The following is a 21,068-nucleotide window of genomic DNA, read 5'->3' on the forward strand; positions in this document are numbered from 1 at the left end:
AAAAGGAGCATATTTTATTTTTTGTTTATTGTTTCTTCCTAGCGGTTTATTTTTAAAAGACAGGAAAATGATCAGCTTGCATCCTGAATGGGACCACTTATAAACGATAGTTCTTCTTTGGAGCAGACGATGACATTTTCGTTTATATTTAAGGGGAAACACATTCAAATGCTATTTGGACTCAAATTTCTAAGGAAGAAAAGGAAGTGGTAACGCTGAAGATAGAGCCTCAGTTCCCTTGCTGAGTGACGGGGTCAGTGAACACCAGTCGCCTGCGGGAGGCCAGAAAAGGCTGCGTGGTGCCCCCCTTTCAGGGCCTGGTCCTGTCCACCTGGGCCCTGGTGACGCGCTGCCGGGACTTTTGCTGTAAAGTGACGCAGTGCTCTCCCTGGGAGGACAGTGGGTCCAGCAAACCCAACTGAGCCCTCAAGGGGCACTTGAAATTGTAAATACCCCAGGCCTTTGGAAACAACCCTCAACCTTGAAAGGGGAAATTCCCAGTGGGAATTGACGCAAACTGTGGTCAGTTACACAAAAAGGTAAAGAATATACTGTAATCTGGGGGCTATTTTTGGTTGCAGAAAGAATCCCCGGAGTAGAGAAGGCGGCCAGGGAGGCTCAGTTCGCCGCTCGCTCAGAGCCGCCCAGGTGCTGGGGCGTCTTCATCAGAAATCGCTGCTCCCGCGCGCCCCACCCTCCCGCGCCCCGCAGATGCTGGGTCCTGGGCCGGCACCAGGCCCTTCGGCTCCTGCTGGAGACACTAGAAGACCAGGCGACCAGGACAGCGTGTCGGGCCAGTGCGGTGTGACACGGGGGCTCGAGCGGCTTCGCAGTTTAAACCTGTCCGCAGCCTATACCTCCCACGGCTGTTTTGGATTCGGTGCCTTCGTGCCCCTCAGCTTGCCCAGCGGCACGTGGGCCTACAAGCCTTGTCCCTAGCGGCTGCGCCCGCCTAGCTGTGTTCACCTTGGGGTTGCGAGGGCCTCCCACCGGCTGGCAGCCAATGGACACGCTGTCAAGATCGGGGGAAAAGAAGGAAGGATGGAGGCTAGGGGGACACAGGGCTGGTGGCCTCCGCACTCTTTGACCTACGACGGGCGCGAGCGCACCACCGCGCCTTTGCACACAGACTTTCCCCCAAGATTGGCTCAAGACGCCTCCGACCCCGAAGTCAAGGGCTCCCGGTGGCAAATCCTCACACGCCCTCCTTCTCCCCGCCCATCCCCGGCGCCAGGACTGACCGGGAGAGGGCAAGGCCGGGCCAGAGGGGCTCTGGGCCTGGACTGCGGCTGTCGCCCGCGGCCCTTGCTCTTTTGGGCAGCCTCCGGGGGTGAATCCGCAGATCCCAGCACGTGACACAGGCTAGGCGTGGGGACGGGGAACTCCTCGTCGTCCGTTCCCACCCAGATGCTCCCTGAGGTTCCGGAACACCCCGCTCCCAATCCCAGGGTCTGACCAACCCACAAGCCACGGCCGGCCCGGGTTCTGCGAGACCGGGGGACTCTGAGGATCGTCCCCCCCTCCTGGCTGGGACTCCCCCAAGGCAGCCAACAGCCCCCAGTTCAGAGTGGCAGCCCCCCCACAGCGCTCCCCGGGCCCAGGTCCCAGGTGGACGGCTCCGCTCCGGCTCCCGGCTCCTCCGCCCGCCAAGCGCCCCGGGGATTCCCCGGCCTCAAAGCAGCCGCTGCCGGGTGGAGTCCGCCCCAAAGCCCGGGATCCCCCGAAGGGAGAAAACCCGCTCGGCACCTCCGAAGCCGCGGGAGAGACTGGCCCCACCCTGGCGCGGGGGCCCGACGCCCTCGGCGGGGGCCGGCTCCTGGGATCCGAGGTTCCCGAAGCTGGAGGCCGGCTCAACCCCGGCGTCCCCCCACTGCCACCTCCGTCCCCATCCCGCGGGCCGCGGAGAGGCGAGTGGGGCGGCTCGCCGCCCGCGACTCGGGTTCGGCTTCTTTAGTGATTGCTTCTGCTTCTCCCGCGCGAGCTGTCCCCAGCTCCGGGGCAACGCTGCCAGGTGCCCCGTCCCCGCGCTCGGGAGAGCGCGTGCCTGGCTCTGAACTCTGGCCAGGAACGGGCCCCGGGGAAGGCCCCGGGTGAAGGCGTGTCCCTGCGCCCCGCCCCGCCCCGCCTCGGAAAGCCCCCGCGGTCCCGCCCACCCCAGGGACTCGCTCAGCCTCCCGAGACTTTTTTCGCTGAGCGCAGCCGCCTGGCGCCGGTTTCCGCCGAGCTGGAGCGCGCGGGCCACGGCTTCCCTGGGGACGCAGAAGCGAGAAGCGGGAACCTCGGCGCGCGCCCCGCGTCCCGCTCTCCTTGCCCGCGCCCCGGCCCCCGGCCCGCGCCCCGGCCGCAGGCATGGTGCTGCTGGCCGGGACCGGGCCGGAGGGCGGCGGGGCGCGCTGCATGACCCCGCCACCGCCGTCCGCACCCCGGGAAGCGCAGGTCGAGGAGGACCCCACTGACTACGAAGAGTTTGAGGACTTCTCGAGTCTGCCCGACACCCGCAGCATTGCCTCGGACGACTCTTTCTACCCTTTCGAGGACGAGGAGGAGCAAGGCGTCGAGAGCGCGGAGAGCGTCCCGGAGGGCGTCCCGGAGGCGGCCACTGTCCTGCGCGCCGCCTGCGCCAACAACGTGGGGCTGCTGCGGACGCTGGTGCGGCGCGGGGTGAGCGTCGAGGAGGCGCAGGAGACTGACCGCAACGGCCGGGTAAGCGGGCGTCCCCGCAGGATTTGGACACCCCACTGCCCCGCTCCCTTCCTCCCAACCATATCCCCGTGCCTCCCAGGTCCTGGCTCCGGACGCGTCCATTGGTCACTCAGCCGCCGCCCAGAGCTCCTTTTCGCCGCTGTTTGGGAGCGCGGTGTGTGGGGTGCCCTAGGTGGCCTCCCCGTCCCAGGCTGGGGGACGCGGTGCGGGGAGGGAGCAGTTTGCTCTGCCCGCGGTGGCAGCGCGGCAGGAAACGCCAGTCCGGCGTCCTCACCCCATCTCCTTCTCGTTTACCGGCCCCCAGGGACCTCCTGACTGAATTCGCGCTGGCGGCCAGTGCTGCAATCCAGGGTTGGCTTTTTGCGGGGTTTCTTTAACCCGGTCCCCTCCTGATCATTACCTTTCCCCAGGCCCCTGGCAGGGGACCATTCCTCCTCGCCTGCAGGAGACAGCCCCTCCTGCCCAGCGCCCCATTTGTCCCCTGGGTCCTTCGCGCTGCCCTTGTTCTAACACGCTGGGGCTCAGATCGGCTTCTCTAGTCGCAGTGATTAGGACGCAACAGTTTATTCCCTCGCCGGGACAGCTTGGTCCCCTACCCCACCTCCGCTGAGCGTTGTGGCCCGCGCCGCGACCAGCCAACGTGATCTCTGACTGGTCTGTCCGCACGGTCACCTCCGCGAGCCAGAGACAGCCGGGCTCCCCAGAGGCAGGGCCTGGGGAGAGCCCCAGAGCCGCGGGGGTAGGGCACTCGGGTAGGGCAGGCGGCGTGGAGGCAGGCACAGGCTATCCATTCGTTATGACCAGACTCAGAGAAAGCAAGAGATGTTTAGAAAAGAAAAGAAAAAGTTGGCTTAAGAAGACCTGAGAAGGACTGGCTGGTGGAACACCTTCCACCAAGCAAAGCACTTCAAGGGAAAACTGCAGAGTGACCATGGTGGCCAAGTGCCCACTGGTCTGTGCTCAGTGGGCAAATGGCAGCGTTCTCACCTGGTTTTTATATTCCCCAAGGTACCTTGTATCTGCAGATGCAGCCTAGCACAAATGCAAATGCTTTTGCTCAGGAGCCTGCAGCTGATAGAAAACATGTGCTTTCACTTGGGGATCTGGGTGACCTTGTGCCTCTGGTTTATCCTGCAGTGGGTGGGGCAGGTGGTTTGCCCTGACTGTGGTTTGGGCTGGGCTTAGGTGGATGGGAAGCCCTTGAATGTCACTTTCTGCTTGTACTACATTGCCCCGTGATTCCATTACCTCCACCTGGTCCCTCCCACAGCACGTGGGAATTCAAGATGAGATTTGGGTGGGGGCACAGCCAAACCATATCACACAGAATTTGAACTTGGAGGCAGGGTCTGCACTTGTCATGTGTTAGGCAGTGAGACCAGACGTAGGGTCCCCGTGGGTAGCATCACCTGGAGCCCTGTAGTTCCTGCTGCCGTTCCCCTTGCAGTGCCCCCTCCCCCAGCCCCAGCGACAGATGCCCTGGCTGGCATGTGATTAGGGCTTGGAGCCCCTCCTGAAGTCCTAGGGCCTGTTTCTCAAGCTCTACATTTGGTTTAACTGTGAGTTTTCAGGCCCAAATGTGTGTCTCAGAAACCTTGCTTTCTGGAAGCCGGTATGGGGACCAGCTTTAAAGGAAGCCCCACCAAGCTCATAAAGGAACAGGTGGGGTGGGTCTCTCCCGCTTCCTGGGCAGCCTGGTTGTCTCCAGTGGGCTGGAATGGGCACAGGAGGGGCCTGGTTCGCCCAGTCCCCACTCTAGGGCACCACTGAGCTCAGCTTTATATAATGTTTGCTTTAGGGGCAAAACATAAATGTTTGAAAACAGCTGCGTTGGAGAAAACTGACAGCAACGTAAACCATCCCCAGGGGCTTGAGCCTAACAGACTGAGTCTCCAGGTCACACAGCAGAGAGGCAGGGGAGGGCTGTGGTATGGGAGGCTAGCTCCAGCCTCCCAGCAGCTCTCTGCCTCAGTTTCCTCATCTGTAAAATAGGGATAATGGCAGCCTCTCCTCCTAGGATGTGAGCATAAAATGGCTTAGTACCCACAGGGCTCTGAGAAGTCCTGGCCCCAGGCCTGTGTTCACCATCTTGTTTCTCATTCACCTGCCTTCTCTTGGCTTGGAAGAGAGCACCTTCCAGTTTTATTTTGTTTTGTTTTGCTTTTTGTCTTCTGCCAGGCAAGGCTTTTTTCTCTCTCTGCTTTTCTTCCCCCTTGATTACAGCAGAAGTGAAGACTTTGTTTCTCTGTGTCACGTAAAATAATGATGTAGGCCCGTACATAGCCTGCTAACTTAAAGACCCCTGGACTCCTTCATCTTTGGACCAGCGGGAGCAGGACCTGTGTTCTGTGCTTTGGGGGGTCAGTGAGGGCAGTGAGGCAGGAGCCTCAAGGCTGTTGATCAGACATCTTCCTGAAAAACAGCTGAAAGACTCAAGTGTGGCAAAGCCCTGATGGCCTGCTCTGTGGTCAATGCCGTGAGTCATTGCAAAAGTTTGCTGCAAACCTACTGTGCTCCCACTAGGTGCTTTAGCAGACTCAAAGCTGAATCCAGCAGCCCCTGCCTTGGAGAGTCCTAGCCTTTTAGTGAGGAAAATAACTTGCAGAGGAAGAGCAGCTAGCTAAGACCTAGGAAACTGGGAGACGGACTGCTTTTCGCATGATGGTGTCCAGTCTGCCTGACGGCAGCATGGCTCCTGCATCACTGCCTGCAGGCTCCTGGTTTAAGGGCACCTTCCCTGGGATGCTTTTCTGTTTCCAAGCCTACAGAACCTGAAAGCTGAACAAGGGTAATGTAGGCATTCAGACATTGAGGGCTGAAATTATAAATAGGATGATCATTTAGAGAGCAGGTGACGTTTGGGCAGAGATGGTATCTAGGGGAAAGAGGAGTTAGACGGAACAGTGTGTGCAAAGACGGGGGGTGGGGGGGAGCCTGGTCTCCAAGCTTATCATGATTAGTGATAGTGAAAACCTTAATGAAGGCCCGGAGAGCTTTGGTGCAGTGGAGGGGTAATTGCATTAATAACAGAATGACAGCTCACAGGTACAGCCCACAGCCGGCCTTCTAGGAGGAAATGATCTCAAAAGGCGTCTAAACTTTTCTGGGACATGCTTGTTGAGCTCTTCATCTCTGGGCATTTAAGAAGGGAGCTTTGCCTGAGCTGACAGGCATTCCATTTGGTCTGGGTAACTAAGGGTCAGATGTGTTTTGTTTAAGAAAATGCATTCTCTCCTGCCTCCTGAGATTGATAGAATGTTGGATGTGGCTCAGGACACCATTTTCCTTCTAAAATATTTATTGCTCTAAAAGCATTGCATGATTTAATATGCAACATGTAAATATTTGTCAAATAATTGCCCAGAAACATTCAAAGGGTGCTCCTGATGTCATCTGGGTTTATGGTTGTTTTGTTCCTTCTGACTTCAGGCAGTGAAAGCTGCCATAATTCTTTTTCTTAATTCTTCTCTTCCACTTATTGTCACCTGAAGTTCACCTTTATGGCCTTGGTGGCTCTTGAGATGACAGTGAAAACAAACAAAGTGTGCAGTTTTAATTGTTGCAGAAGAGCAGTTTAAATGTCAGACAGCTCTTGGACTTAATTAGGCCCAAATACGTGTTCAATTTAAAATATTGCACTCCTGTCTTGATGGGATTCTGCTTCTGCATGTTTGTGCTTGTTTGTTTTTGAGGCTGAGTCTTACTCTATCACCCAGGCTGGAGTGCAGTGGCGAAATCTCTGTTCACTGCAACCTCCGACTCCTGGATTCAAGTGAATCTCCTGCCTCAGCTTCCCAAGTATCTGGGATTCTGCGGTCTCGCAGAACCTGGGCCGCGGAGAGGGGGGCGGGGCGGCTCGCCGCCCGCGACTCGGGTTCGGCTTCTTTAGTGATTGCTTCTGCCACCACGCCCGGCTAATTTTTGTATTTTTAGTAGAGATGAGGTTTCACCATGATGGCCAGGCTGGTCTTGAACTCCTGACCTCAAGTGATCCTCTTGCTTGGCCTCTCAGGTTCTGGGATTACAGGTGTGAGCCACCGTGCCTGGCCCGCTTCTGCATATTTAAATTTCCAGGGTCTCTGGGTGACGTTTTCCAAAGGCCCCTCCATTGGTTTGTTAGGTCAGCAAAGCCCACATCACACCCAGTGTGGGTGTTTCCCTTTACTCTTGCGGTGTTTAAAATTAAAACTTAATTTTCATAGATTTATAGCTGTCATCAGGGCTTTATCTTGAAATGTATGTAAGAAAATTTTATTTTTATTTTATTTTATTTTTTAATTTTTTTATATGCTTCAAAAAGATTTATAAACTCCAGAATCACTTTTCCCCTAAAATGAGACTCCAGTTACTGGAACAGTGCTTCATCTTTACCAGGCCTCGGTGCTCATGGCCTGTGTGTGCACTGAAATGGGCTGATTAGCATAGAAAGTGACTTCTCTGGTTCTTGTTAGTTACCACAGAAAGTTAATTCTGGCCTCAGGCCTCTGTATGCTTGCCAAGGGCCTGCAAGCACAAAGGAGGGGTTTGCTTTGCTTTTTAGGAATGTATGTTAGGCTGGGCGGCGTGGCTCTTTCCTGTAATCCTAGCACTTTGGGAGGCTGAAGCAGTCAGATTACTTGAGCCTAGGAGTTTGAGAACAGCCTGGGCAATGTGGTGAATGCCCGTCTCTAAAAAAAATACAAAAATTAGCCAGGCATGGTGGTGAATGCCTGTAGTCCCAACTACTAGGGAGGCTGAGGCAGGAGAATCGTTTGAGTCCAGGAGGCGGAGGTTGCAGTGAGTTGAGATTGCACCAGTGCGCCCCAGCCTGGGCGACAGAACAAAACCCGTGTTTGAAAATAAATAAATAAATGCATGTTTGCTAGTGTTTTAGTTGCATCTCCAGATTTTGAACTGTGAGAAAGGGGATGAGGAGGGCAAATTGAGCAGAATGCTAGACCGGGAGTCCGAGGGGCTGGAGTCAGAGGACTCAGCTGAAGTGGGTTTGGCGGCAGGCAGGTGGGCGGTTGGGGGCGCTCTGGGTCTAGCAGCAGTAGAGAGGCCCATGTGTTTTTTGTTTGTTTGTTTGTTTGTTTTTGTTTGTTTTGAGTTGGAGTCTCGCACTGTCACCCAGTCTAGAGTGCAGTGGTGTGATCTCAGCTCACTGCATCCTCCACCTTCCAGGTCCAAGCGATTCTCCTGCCTCAGCCTCCTGAGTAGCTGGGATTACAGGCACACACCACCACGCCTGACTAAGTTTTGTGTTTTGAGTAGAGACACAGTTGCACCATGTTGGTCAGGCTAGTCTCGAATTCCTGAGCTCAAGTGATCCACCCACCTCGGCCTCCCAAAGTGCTGGGATTACAGGCATGAGCCACTGCACCCAGCCCCCATGTGTTTTTGATATAAGAGTGTCAGTCATCTGTGGTCACAATCATGTTGCCTAACAAATAGCTACAAAATCTCACGGGTGTTTACAACTGTAAATGTTTTGCTGGGGGTGGCCTGGCTTAGCTGATGGAGGCTGGATTTGCTCATTCACCTGCATTCAACTAGTGGTCAGCTGCGAATGGCAAGACCAAAACAGTCTTAACTGGGAGGACTCATCGTTGCTCCATTTGGTCTCTCATCCTCCAGCAGGCTGGCTCGGCTTGTTTTCCATGGCAGGGGCAGGGTTCCAGGAGAGGAGGCTGAGCAAATATGGCCTCATGATACTTCAGCTTGGCTGAGGTTCAGTATCACTTCTGCTGAAGCAAGCGGCAAGGCCAAGCCCAGATTCCAGAGATAGGAAAATAGACTCCTCTCAATGCAAAGTCACATAACAAGAGGTGTGGATAAAGGGAGGGGAAGAATTGTAGCCATTTTTGCAGTTGGTCTGCCAGAATAAGGATGAGACTTTGATAGGAGTTTTCTGATGAGCTCTCCCTCTGGGGCACCTCAGGCTGAACATGTGGTCTGCAGTGTGCTTCTAGCTTTTGAGCTGGGGCTGGGGAGCCGTGGAGTCCCTGGAGGGGAGCTTGAGGTCTGAAGGAGGCAGTAGGTTTTGCAGGAGTTTTCTGACTGATGCAGTGTGGCTGCTTTGTCAGGTATTGCTTCTTCATTTTATTTTATATTATTTTGAGATAGAGTCTCACTCTGTTGCCCAGGCTGGAGTACAATGGCATAATCCTAGCTCACTGAGCTTGACCTCCTGGACACAAATGAACCTCCCACCTCAGCCTACTGAGTAGCTGGGACTACAGGTGCACACCACCATGCCAGGCTAATTTTTGTTTATTTTTTGTAGAGACAGGATCTTGCTATGTTGCCCAGGCTGGTCTCAGACTCCTGGTATCAAGCAGTCCTCCTGCCTCGGACTCCCAAGGTGCTGGGATTACAGGCATGAGCTACCATGCCTGGCCTCCTTTATTCTTTTCAATGAGATTCTTTAACAACATGACCCAAATATCTTTTTTTGTCAATTAGGACTCATTAAAGAAGAGAAAACAGGCATTGAGTTTAAAAAAAAAATTCCTTGATATAAATGTGTTTGTATTTATAATATTGTAATTATTATTATTATTGGTCAGCTGCCAATCTGAAAACAAACAGAACAGGTAGAATAACCCATTTCAAGTCTGTACTTACAGTGCTGATTTCCCCCACAGTCTGTGACTTTGCCCCTGATCTTCAGTGTGAAATGGAGAGGGGGCTCTGCTGCGTTTGGGTTTCTTGAGTACTTATTTTAAAATCTTACTTGTTTATTTATTTATTTTTTTGAGATGGATCTCACTCTGTTGCCCAGGCTGGAGTGTAGTAGTGCGATCTCGGCCCACTGCAACCTCCACCTCCCGGGCTCAAGCAATTGTCCTGCCTCAGCCTCCTGAGTGGCTGGGATTACAGGCATGCACCACGACACCCAGCTAAATTTTGAATTTTGAGTAGAGATGGAGTTTCACCATGTTGGTCAGGCTGGTCTCAAACTCCTGACCTCAGGTGATTCACCCACCTTGGCCTCCCAAAGCGCTGGGATTGCAGGCATGAGCCACCGCACCTGGCCTCTTGAGTATTTATTTGAGCCAACAGGTGTCCATACTGGGGCTTGCGCCTGGACCCCAGAGCGTGCTTTTCGTTGCGTAGTCCTGATCTCCAGCTCTGATTTTTTAGATTGAGGAAACATCCATCACCTCAAGGAGTTAATAGTTTTCTGAAATAAATTTAAAAAACAAAATTTGGATAAATTTGAACAACAACAACAAAGTTTAAAAAAATGTGAGTCCAGATTTCTGAGGCATTTTGCACCAGGTAGTCTCCCAGCGATGGTGGTTCCCAGCTTGGATTGTACATTAGAATCATCTGGAAAGGTCTGTAAAAGTCCAAGTGCCCAGGCCACATCTCAGAATTAACTGAGAATCTGAGGGTGAGATAAGACATCAGTATTTTCTTTTTTCTTTTTTTTGAGACGGAGTTTTGCTCTTATTGCCCAGGCTGGAGTGCAATGGTACAATCTCGGCTCACTACAACCTCCGCCTCCCAGGTTCAAGTGATTTTCCTGCTGCAGCCTCCCAAGTAGCTGGGATTACAGGCACCCGCCACCACATCTGACCAATTTTTGTATTTTTAGTAGAGATGGGGTTTTACCATGTTGGCCAGGCTGGTCTCGAACTCCTGACCTCAGGTGATCCACCCACCTTGGCCTCCCAAAGTGCTGGGATTACAGGCGTGAGCCACCACGCCCGGCCAGGACATCCGTATTTTCTAAAGCTCCCAGAGTCAGTTCAGTGTGCAGCCAACATTGACAACCACTGGTGCAGACTCTTGAACTCAAAGTGGGGTCCTCAGCCCCGGAGCAGGGGGTTCCCTGCTGGGGAACCTGTTAGGCGTGCAGAATCCCCGCCCTCCCCACCAAGACCTGCTGAGTCAGGGCCTACTTTTCAGCAAAACCTGCCAGGGCCTTTGGAGGCAATGGAGCCTTTGAGAAGCCTTAGCACAGAGCATCTCATTCTACTCTCAGAGCGCCGTGATGTGGATGTGGGTGTCTGTGGTGAATGGATGAAGTCACAGGTTCAGGGAGGTATTGTAGGCGCTCCGTGGTGGAGCCAGGAGGCAGTTCCAGTGCAATCTGAGTCTGAAACTTAGCATCCCCACAACACATGGCTTCACCTACTGCCCATGCTGCAGCATTAGTGACAGGCAGCCTGGTCTGGGCCTGTTCCCCAAGTGGACACTGGAATACGACTTCTATCTTTCCTTGTCTCAGGAAAAGTGTGCCACTATGAATACACTTAACACCGTTCACTGGGCACCTCTGCTGAGCACAGGCCAACATGGTTATGCCTGCTTCTTCCTGGGCCTCCCTGTCTGTGCCTCTCCCAGCTGGAATGTCCCTTGCTAGAGGTATGGGTCGTAATTCAAGAGCCAGGTAAGCATCCCAGAAACAGAGGCCAGAGAGAAATGCTTCATTCTTCATTCCCGTGTGATCAGATGCTGGCTTCTGATCTGAGTTTCATCAGACCCGACAGAAATATGCCTCTGGAAGCATACATTGTTGTTGCTCGGTTTCTTTGAAATTGCTCTCAAATCCCACCACTCCAATCCAATCAGTTGCCACTGAGCCAGCTGTGACGTGGGATTTCACTTCTACCTCAATTTCTGTATCTCTGACTTAGTAGAAATAAGTAAAATCCACCTTCAACTGTCCTTTAAATTCAGGGACATCATTTAAAAATAATCTCTTACAGCTGGGCGTGGTGGCTCACCCCTGTAATCCTAGCACTTTGGGAGGCTGAGGTGGGCAGATCATGAGGTCAGGAGATTGAGACCATCCTGACTAACGTGGTGAAACCCCGTCTTTATCAAAAGTACAAAAAATTAGCTGGATGTGGTGGCAAACTCCTGTATTCCCAACTACTTGGGAGGCTGAGGCAGGAGAATCACTTGAACCTGGGAGGCAGAGGTTGCAGTGACCCGAGATCGCGCCACTGCACTCCAGCCTGGGCAACAGAGCGAGACTACATCTCAAAAACCAAACAAACAAATAAAACAAAACAAACAAAAAAACTCCTCCAATTCTTTTATGGACATACACACTGTATTAGTCTATTTTCATACTGCTATAAAGAAATAAAGAACTGCCCGGAACTGGGTAATTTATAAGAGGTTTAATTGACTCACATTTCTGCACGGCTGGGGAGGCCCCAGGGAACTTACAATCATGGCAAAAGGTGAAGGGGAAGCAAGGCATGTCTTACTACATGGCGGCATGAGAGAGAGAGAGAGCGCGTGAGGGGCGAAGTCCCACATTAAAACCATCAGATCTTGTAAGAACTCACTCTCATGAGAACAGCAAGGGGGAAATCTACCCCCATGATCCAATGACCTCCCACCAGGCCCCTCCTCTGACATGTGGGGATTACAATTTGAGATGGGATTTGCGTGGGGACACAGGGAAACCATATCACATACTTAATTACATCAAGGACTCCTGACACCCTGCTTTATCTTAAACTCTGACATCATCAGATCTACAAACAGGTAACACCATCATACCCCTCCACTCCCTATCACGACTAAAAGGGGCATCTTCTCAGTCATACTCTTCAGGTCTGTGTGACTGCCATCAACCCCTTCCTTGCCCATGGGGTCTTTTACACATGAACAAACATGAGTGAGCATGCGTATACACACACATACACACATATCATCCACTGGCTGTCTAAAAGAGTGCCACGTTTTGTGAACGAAGCATATTTTCTTTGTTCACATATTTTAATAACTTTTCTACACCCTTATTTCTTTTAATTAAAAGGATTTATGTATTCTTTTACATATGGAATTGTCTTGACTTAATTTGGATAAAAATTTCACATGGTTATGATTTAGAATTATTAGCCCAGTAGTCTGTAAAGCCAAGCTCAAGAAAATGCAAAAAAGTGGCATCATAAACACCATATTCTCTGAATTTGGTTAATTTCTTTTTTTCTAAATCTAACACAATTGTAAACTCCTAGGTAAAAAGGGAAACCATAATATAAATTAGAGCTGAAAAGTAATAAAAATACTACATATCAAAATTTGTGGGGAAAAGCAAAAGTGGTATCTTGAAGGAAAATTATAGGTAGAATAAAAGCTAAAGGAAGGAAATAATCAAATGAAAAGCAGGAATTGATGAAATGATGAAGATTATAGATCCAGGACAAAAGCTGATTCTCTGAAAGTAATCATAAAATAGATATTTTTGACAATAGTTGTCATAAAAAAGAGAAATAGCACAAATTTGAAAATACAGGATAACAGGTTATAGCACAGTTATAACAGATTACAAAGAGATCCTATAAGAATGTCATCCTATTACATTTTAAAACTGGCCAGGTGCAGTGGCTCACGCCTGTAATCCCAGCGCTTTGGGAGGCTGAAGCAGGAGAACTGCTTAAGGCCGGGTGCTCAAGACCAGCGTGGGCAACATAGCAAGACTTTGTCGCTACCCAAAAAAAAAAAAAAAAATTAAAAATTAGTCAGGTGTGGTGGCACATGCCTGTTGTCTCAGCTACTGGGAAGGCTGAGGTGGGAGGATCACTTGAGCCCAGGAATTCAAGGCTGCAGGAGGAGCTAGGATGGTGCCACTGCACTCAGCCTGGATGACACAATGAAACCCTGTTTCCAAGAAACAAACAATTCTCACTTAAGACTCTTGCTGGCGGGCCAGGCGGGTGGCTCACACTTGTAATCCCAACACTTTGGGAGGCTGAGGTGGGCAGATCATGAGGTCAAGAGATCAAGACCATCCTGGCCAACATGGTGAAACCCCATCTCTACTAAAAATACAAAAATTAGCTGGATGTGGTGGTGCATGCTTATAATCCCAGCTACTAAGGAGGCTGAGGCAGGGCAGGAGAATCGCTTGAACCCGTGAGGTGGAGGTTGCAGTGAGCCGAGATTGCGCCACTGCACTCCAGCCTGGCGACAGAGCAAGACTCCGTCTCAAAAAAAAAAAAAAAAAAAAAAAGTCTTGCTGGATTTATTACTCCTTCCCCGTAGTCCTAATTCTATGCCATTGTTGGGCCTTACCTTTATGAATAAATAAACAGAGCCTGGCAAATGAAACCAGTTTTCTGTCCTTTAGTGCTAAAGCTAAGGGTAAATGTGACAGACAGAGTCCCCTATTTAAGTTGGAGAGCTTCCTATAGCTTTCCAGAGTATGGCTAACACCATCTCCAGAGACCTTCTGCTGCACATTCAAGCAGTTCCAGGCCACTCTGCTTCCCTTCACGGACACTGACTTACTCTTGCTGATTTAAAAATAAAGGAAGGCCAGGGAATTACAGGGAGTGGAAAGAGCCAGTCTCAGAAGGTTATATGCTGTGTGCTTCCATTGACGTCACAGTCTTGAAATAATGCCGTTGTGGAGATGGAGAACTGATCAGAAGCTGCTGGGGCCGAGGGTGGGGAGGGGAGAAGTGTTACCATAAAGGGGTAGCTGGAGGGGGCCTTTCAGTGCTAGAGCCATTCTGTGCCTTGATTGTGGTGGTTACAGGAAGCTACGTGCATAGACGGACGTATACACACACACACACACACACACGCACAATTGTGTGCATACAGGTGCAATCTGAATAAGCTGCTTGGATTGTAGCAATGTCAAGTTCATGGCATTGTTATTATATGGTAATTGTGCAAGATGCTACCTTTGGGGAGGACAGGTGAAGGGTACAAGTTCTTGTGGGGCTGTAACTATTTCAAAATAAAAAGTTGAATGAGCGTGAAAGGCTGCACACATGACCTTTTTTCTGTAGCCTTGCTTCCATCAATCAATCAAATTTTGGACCTGAAAGTGGGGTCAGACCTAGTTGTTAATAGGTGGGAAGAGGACTCCCTGGAAATATTGGGTGACAGAACCTGGCTACCTTCGCTGTGGCTCATGGGCCAGCAGCATTGGCATCGCCTGGGAGCGTCTACCAAATGCAGGAATTCAGGCCCCTGAGAATCTGCATTTTAAGGTCCTGAAATAATTTGCACATACATTTAAGTTTCAGGAGCTCTAGAACTTTTCTTAGAGTAGAAATCCAGTTTGTTGGTTACATGATCCTGGACAAGTCCCGTGTTCTTTTGATCTTCAGGTTCCTTTAGATCCCCATCTAGAAATTGGGAGGCTTACTATGAAGGTAATAACACCTCCTAGAGGTACTAGGCAGAATTAACGAGTAAGTTATAGAGAACGTGCTTCTGCCATAATAGACACTCAGTAAACAGAGCTGTTGTTTTTAGGGGCGAATGAATCTCCAGATGGTTTTCCAGTGCTGCTAGTTCCATTTTAGCCAAGGGGAAAAGTGGAAGCAAAGTGAATGTTTAACCAAAGAGGAGTAGTTAAGAAAATAGCACATCCACATGGTGAGGCCTCTTTTGTAACTGTTAAAAGTGGCAGCCAGTGCCATGGGGAGAAGCCCAGAAGGGAGCAGAGGAGGGTGCTGGGGCTTCTGGTGCATCTTGTGGGCACCTCTGGTGACGGCAGGGTGGAGCCTGAGACGCTGGCCCAGGAAATGGAACAGAAGCCTATCGCCGGTGGGAGGAGATTCGGAAGCGGCATAAGGAGAGCTTTTCAAGGAGGGGGAAGAAGCTCGTGCCGGGGATGGTCACAAGCCTTTCCCTTTTCTTTCTTTCTTTTTTTTTTCTTTTGAGACGGAGTTTCGTTGTTTTTGCCCAGGCTGGAGTGGTGCAATGGCGCAATCTCTGCTCACTGCAACCTTTGCCTCCAGCGCTCAAGCAATTCCCCCGCCTCAGCCTCCCGAGTAGCTGGGATTACAGGCACCCACCACCACACCCGGCTAAGTTTTGTATTTTTAGTAGAAACGGGGTTTCACTATGTTGGCCAGGCATGTCTCGAACTCCTGACCTCAAGCGATCCAACCACCTCGGCCTTCCATAGTGCTGGGATTACAGGCATGAGCCACCGTGCCTGGCTGCCTTTCTCTTTTCTTCAGCATTTCCCTTGAGTACCAGTTACTGCAAACACCCCTGGAGTCAGGGTCCATCCTGGGTCTTGCAGGGACTGATTCTGTCTGGTGTTGGGCTATGCACAGGTGACTGTGGTGGATTCCCCGGTTCTCCCCACATCTGCTTCCCTTGAACGCTGTCAAGGCAGCCATCCAAAGGGCCTGGCCCTCTCCATGTGTAGCAGGAGGGTCAGTCTGTATCGTTTGCTTCTAGACCTTACAGCTTTTGCATTTTAAAACTCGAGGGACAATAGTCATCTCCTAAAAATAGCAGCAGTGACATAGCTCCGCAGTCAGTTTTGCTGGCACTGGGAATTCAGCTTTTGTCTCTGGTGTTAGATAATGGGCAGGTTTCTAGGAAATGAATTCCATGTACAGCCAGGTTCAGTTGACCTCACTGGAGACCTTGACCCCACCTTGCTGCACTGTGGGGTCCTTTAGTCATCTCCCTGCTGACCTCCATGCTTTGGAGGGTCCAGATCTTTGGGGGACATGTTTCCTTGGGAGTGCAAAGGCCCCAGACACGTAAGAGTCACGTTTTAGGAAGCTGGCATAGCCTGGGATGGGCCCTCAGGAGTGAGGGAAGGGGCAGTGCCTTGTCACCTGTATGTCCTCTGTTGAAGGGTGAACTGCACCAGGCCATCTCTGAGGCTCTTTCACACACTGTGATGGGTGAAGGCCACTTTCAGCTGCAAGTACAGGCCCTGTAGGCAGTCAGCTCATTCTGGTTTGCCTGGGACTTTCCTGGTTTTTGTTTTTAGCACTGAAAATCTTGCATCCTGGGAAACCCCTCTGTCCCCAGGGAACTGGGATAGTTAGTCACCCTGCCTATGAACAAGGCCACCCTTAGGTTGAGGCTGCACACAGAGTGCTGCCTAAGAGAAACTGAAGGACCCACCAACCACAGGATTTCTCCTTTAGCACTATCTGGCCCCTGACTTTGGAGGAAAGCAGCATGTTAAGTTACATTATATGGAAGGAAGCATTGGACTAAACTTAGTCCCTTATACTGTGTTCTTTTATCACACAAGAAAGCCATCACCCAGCCAGGGGCAGGGCCCACACGGGGACACAGGACAGATAGATCTTCTTGGGAGGATTTTGGGAGATAGGAGAGCCCTTGATCAGAGAGGGCCTATGGGGTGGAGGGTGGGACTGAATTGGAGTTGGGGAAAAGTAGATTAAATACATTTCTTGAAAAAATTCAGTTACTTAAGATATGCTAGAGAAGCTACGGTCCATTTCTTTTTAATAGAAATAATCATTTTAAAATTTTATCAAGTGTGAACAAATTTGAACCATCGGGTTTGTTTATGAGGCACAAGTGTTTTGAGTTAATTTTGAAAAACCCCAAACCTATCTCATTTGTTAGAGACAGTGACTTATAGTGACTCTACTAATAACTTTATTGGGTCTAAGAATACTTAAGATACTCTTGGCTGGGCGCAGTGGTCATGCCTGTAATCCCCCCGCGCTTTGAGGGGCTGAGGTGGGTGGATTGCCTGAGCCCAGGAGTTCAATGCCAGGCTGGGCAACATGGCAAAACCCCATCTCTACAAAAAAATACAAAAGTTTTCTGATCATGTGGCATGCATCTGTAATCCCAGTCACACAGGAGGCTGAGGCTGGAGAATCACCTGAGCCCAGGAAGTCAAGGCTGCAGTGAGTGGTGATTGCGCTACTGCACTCTAGTCTGGGTAAGGGAAGTGATACTGTGTCTCAAAAAAGAAAAAGAAAAAAAAAGATACTCTCTCTTTTTTTTTAAATTCCCTTGTTTTAATCTGGCAGAGGGACTTTGAAAATACTTAAATACTCATATCATTCTTATGGATTGGTTTGGGTGTGTGACTTCTAACATAGTCAGGAAGGCTGTGTTTCCTATCAGTAAAATCCAAGAAGCCTGTGAAATAATGTTTTTTTTTTTTTTTGGAAAAGAATAGATTTTCCTGAACTTTATTAAAACACAATATCAGGTGCTGAAGGGATAATTTTGAAATTCTGTATTTTGAGTGTCTTTCCAGTTGCAGAAGAGGTATGTAGTTTTTAAAAATTTCTGAATATAACTACTTGTGCATGACTTTGAAGAAGCCACTTTCACTCAAAAAATACCAGGGTCTTTATCTGGAAAAATTAATCGATGCTCATATAGATTATCTCTAGCTCTAAAAATTGATGGAATTCTATCTTATGATTAAAAAAATTAAATGATTAGAATTAAATGATTAAAATAAAGTCATCACGGGATGACTAGGAACAGAAATTTTTTTAAAAGAAACCTGATGTAAAAGATCAAAGTAATGGGAAATCCCCAAAAAGCATAATAAAAGGAAGTAATTTGAAAGGCAAAGTGAAGAAAAAGGAACCTTTTAAATAACAGCTGTATTGATACAGAATTCACATACCATACAATTCAACCGTTTAATGTCTACAAATCAGTGGTTTTTAGCATGTTCACAGAATTGTGCAATTGTCCCCACACTTAATTTCAGAACATTTTCATCAATTCAGAAAGAACCACATACCTTTTAGCTTTTACCCTCTATTCCCCACCCCCTCCAGCTCTAAGCAACCATTAGTCTACTTTGTGTGCCTATTTACATGACTTATGGGAGGATTTTTATGAAAGAACCAGATCCTTATAACTTTATGTTACCCTGTCTTGATATTTTCCTCAGTAAAAGAGTAGGGCATTCACTCTACCACCAGGAGTGGCTGCCACATGCAAGACATATGCGGGTTCTACCTGTCAGTATCTCACCGTAAATTACCTGTCAATTACAGTGGAGGATGAGGGGCTGAGTCTTTTCAAGTAGGCAAAGCCCTAAGTCTGACTCATTCTGTGTTGAGCACTGGGCCACGCTGTCCGTTCATTCATCTCTAGTTGGTTTGCTGACCTGTCGCTGCAGAAGTCCTCAGGGTGTGGTCCCCACCCAGCCTCACTTGGGACCTCACCTTAGACCCCTTGTTGGGGCAGGGTCAGCATCACTGTTGAGCAAACCCTCCAGCGGGTTCTGTTGCCTGCTCACCTTTGAGCACCATGGATGGACTGCTTTCAGGACATCGTCTATTTTGATGTTTCTTGCCCCCTCCACCCCTGGCCCCGCTGCCCCTACCCCACTACCCTTCAGGTTTTCTCTCCTGCTTTCTTTTCTGAAGAGAAGCTTGCGATTGGTTTCTCTGGATCTTGTCTGTTCCCTTCCTCTCTTTTCTTTCTTTTCTTGCTCCTGCTTCCGGTTTGAGGTGGGGGCAGCTCTGTGGAGAGTAGGCCATTTGGCTTTGCCCTTGGTGGGGTGTCCGGGGGTGGGGCTTGGGAGGGACTCGGGAGTGGACAGATGTTGATGGACATCTGCTTCTGCCAGTGGCTTGGGTCCGGACTTGCCCCTGGGTCAGGTCTCGTCAGTGGCTTCCTCCCACTGCCTCCTCTGCTGGTTCTTTCCCTCCTTTTCATGAACATATTTAGATCCCTCCTGTCATAAAAACAGAACCAACCCAAAACCCCAAACTCATTTGGCAGTGGGTTGGGCTCCAGTAGGTCCTCTAAATCTTCTGCTTCCCAAGGCCAAAGGGCTGCCAATTGGTGGGTCCTGTGTCCTCGTCCTGCCTCCAGCCTTGGGGTGGACTGGTTCTGCCCTTGCCAGCCCAGGGCTTCTGCCTTCTCAGGCAGCTTCTCCACAGCATATGTTGGCTTTATTGGTGGGTGTCATGAAAGCATCTGTGCCTGGGGCCTGGCCCTACCCCTTGAGTCTTGATTTCTTCCCCATCCAACCCACTGAGACTTCTCATGACCTTGGCAGGGCTGCCTCCTCCTCCCCAAGCGTTTTGGGCACTGTTGTCAGAATTGGAACATGATGACAAACCTGCTTTCGGGGCTGGGATGTCAGGGCAGAGTCTCAGATTCCCTTGGCCCCTTGCCTCTCAACCAGGGTCCTAGGTGTGAGCAGCCTGTTCAAGGTGCACAGTGGCCCGGTGCTCTGGGCTCGCCAACACTAGCTCCTGGGAACTGCTCTGCGTCTGGGATCCTGACACCACAGCCCCCACCCTGGACCCGGGAGCCTCTTTTTGCTTCTTTACACTGCTCAGTTTTGGTCTCCCCTGGATGGTCTGGTTTCCCTTCCTTTGTTCCACGAGGTGCTTTTCACAGGCTGGCCTCTTTACTCTCTGTCGTGGTTAGTTTTATGAGTCAGCTGGGCTAGGCCACAGTACCCAGATATTCAGTCAAACACTGGTCTAGGTGTTCTGTGCAGGTATTTTGTAGCTATAGTTAACATCTACAGTTAGTTGACTTTAAAGTCAAGGAGGTTACTCTCTGTAATTTGGGTAGACCTCATTCAATCCATTGAATAAAAACGGAGGTTTCTTGGAGGAGAAAAATTCTGCCTCAAAGCAGAAACTCCTGCCTGAGTTTCCAGCCTGCCTTCCTGCCTGCCCTGTAGATTTTGGACTTGCCAGCCCCCACAATCCCATGAGCCAATTTCTTAAAATAAATCTCTTTATGTCTGTATCTCCTCTTGGTTCTGTCGCTCTGGAGAGCCCTGACTGATGCATTCCCATAGGAACATTGTCTGCTGGCAGAGCCTCCGCAGGCTCACGCAGCTGGTGCCAGCTCTCAGCCCTGGACCACTTTGCTAAGAGTCACGTGTGCATTTAACCTCATGTGCAGAGTTCCTCCTGCCAGTCTTCTCCCAGCTTCTCCTTCTTAACGTGTTCCTGTTGACTCCGGGGCCAGCTTCCTGGGTGTACAGCCTGTGCAGTCCACAGGCCCGTGCGTAAAAGGGCCCTGTGTCTGGTATAATGCTCTGCTGTTACTGTTTTGAAATTCTTAATGGTTTTGAACCAGGGCCTGCATTTTCATTTTGTACTGGGGCTGCAAAGTACAGAACTGGTCCTGGCTGTCCCTGCGTTTCTGGCTACCCATGTTTACAATCCGAGAGTCAGCCCAGCCTTCCTCGTCTCCTGTATCCAGTCACTTCCCAAGCAAGGGGATGTCCACCATGATGGTCTCCCACGTTTCACTGGGGTCTCACTTAAACAAGTGCTATAACCGCCCGCCCTGGAGTCTCTCACCAGTCTGTTCTGCTGCTGCTTCTAGATTTATCTTCATGTATGTGGCTTTTTTACTTTCTTTTTTACAGCAACTCGTCTTTGGAAACTCTCCCTGGAGGGCCCCTCCCAATAGTTCTCCAGATGCTTCCCTCTGTGTCACAGAAGCCAGGTGACTTGCTGTCCCCCCAGCCGTGCGCTGTGCCTCCTGCTCCCTGATCCACCACAGTGGATCCTTGTTCTCCATGGACCACACACCTGTCCCTCCTTTGACTACAGGCCACTCAGAGGTCCCCTCCCACGGACTTCCCGTGGGCCCCTTTGCTGCATGGCTTCCCCGACTTTGGACCCTCATTGCAGTTTGCAACTTGGCGTAGA

General features: G+C 50.5%; 1 protein-coding gene across 2 annotated transcripts in view; it reads left to right on the forward strand.

Moving 5' to 3' along the window:
* The first annotated feature begins 2,166 nt into the window (after positions 1 to 2,166).
* The window catches only part of ANKRD33B (ankyrin repeat domain 33B), an 83,802-nt gene continuing 64,900 nt past the window's right edge, over positions 2,167 to 21,068 (forward strand). The window contains exon 1 of one of the 2 annotated variants that reach the window (XM_033178800.1): positions 2,167 to 2,703. In XM_033178800.1, coding sequence (XP_033034691.1) covers positions 2,350 to 2,703 — 354 coding nt within the window. In that variant the 5' untranslated portion in view covers positions 2,167 to 2,349. The remainder of the gene's footprint in view (positions 2,704 to 21,068) is intronic. The other variant, XM_033178799.1, reaches the window with a different exon arrangement.

The sequence above is a fragment of the Trachypithecus francoisi genome, unplaced genomic scaffold, assembly GCF_009764315.1.
Source record: "Trachypithecus francoisi isolate TF-2019V2 unplaced genomic scaffold, Tfra_2.0 Lachesis_group2, whole genome shotgun sequence".
NCBI lineage: Eukaryota > Metazoa > Chordata > Mammalia > Primates > Cercopithecidae > Trachypithecus > Trachypithecus francoisi.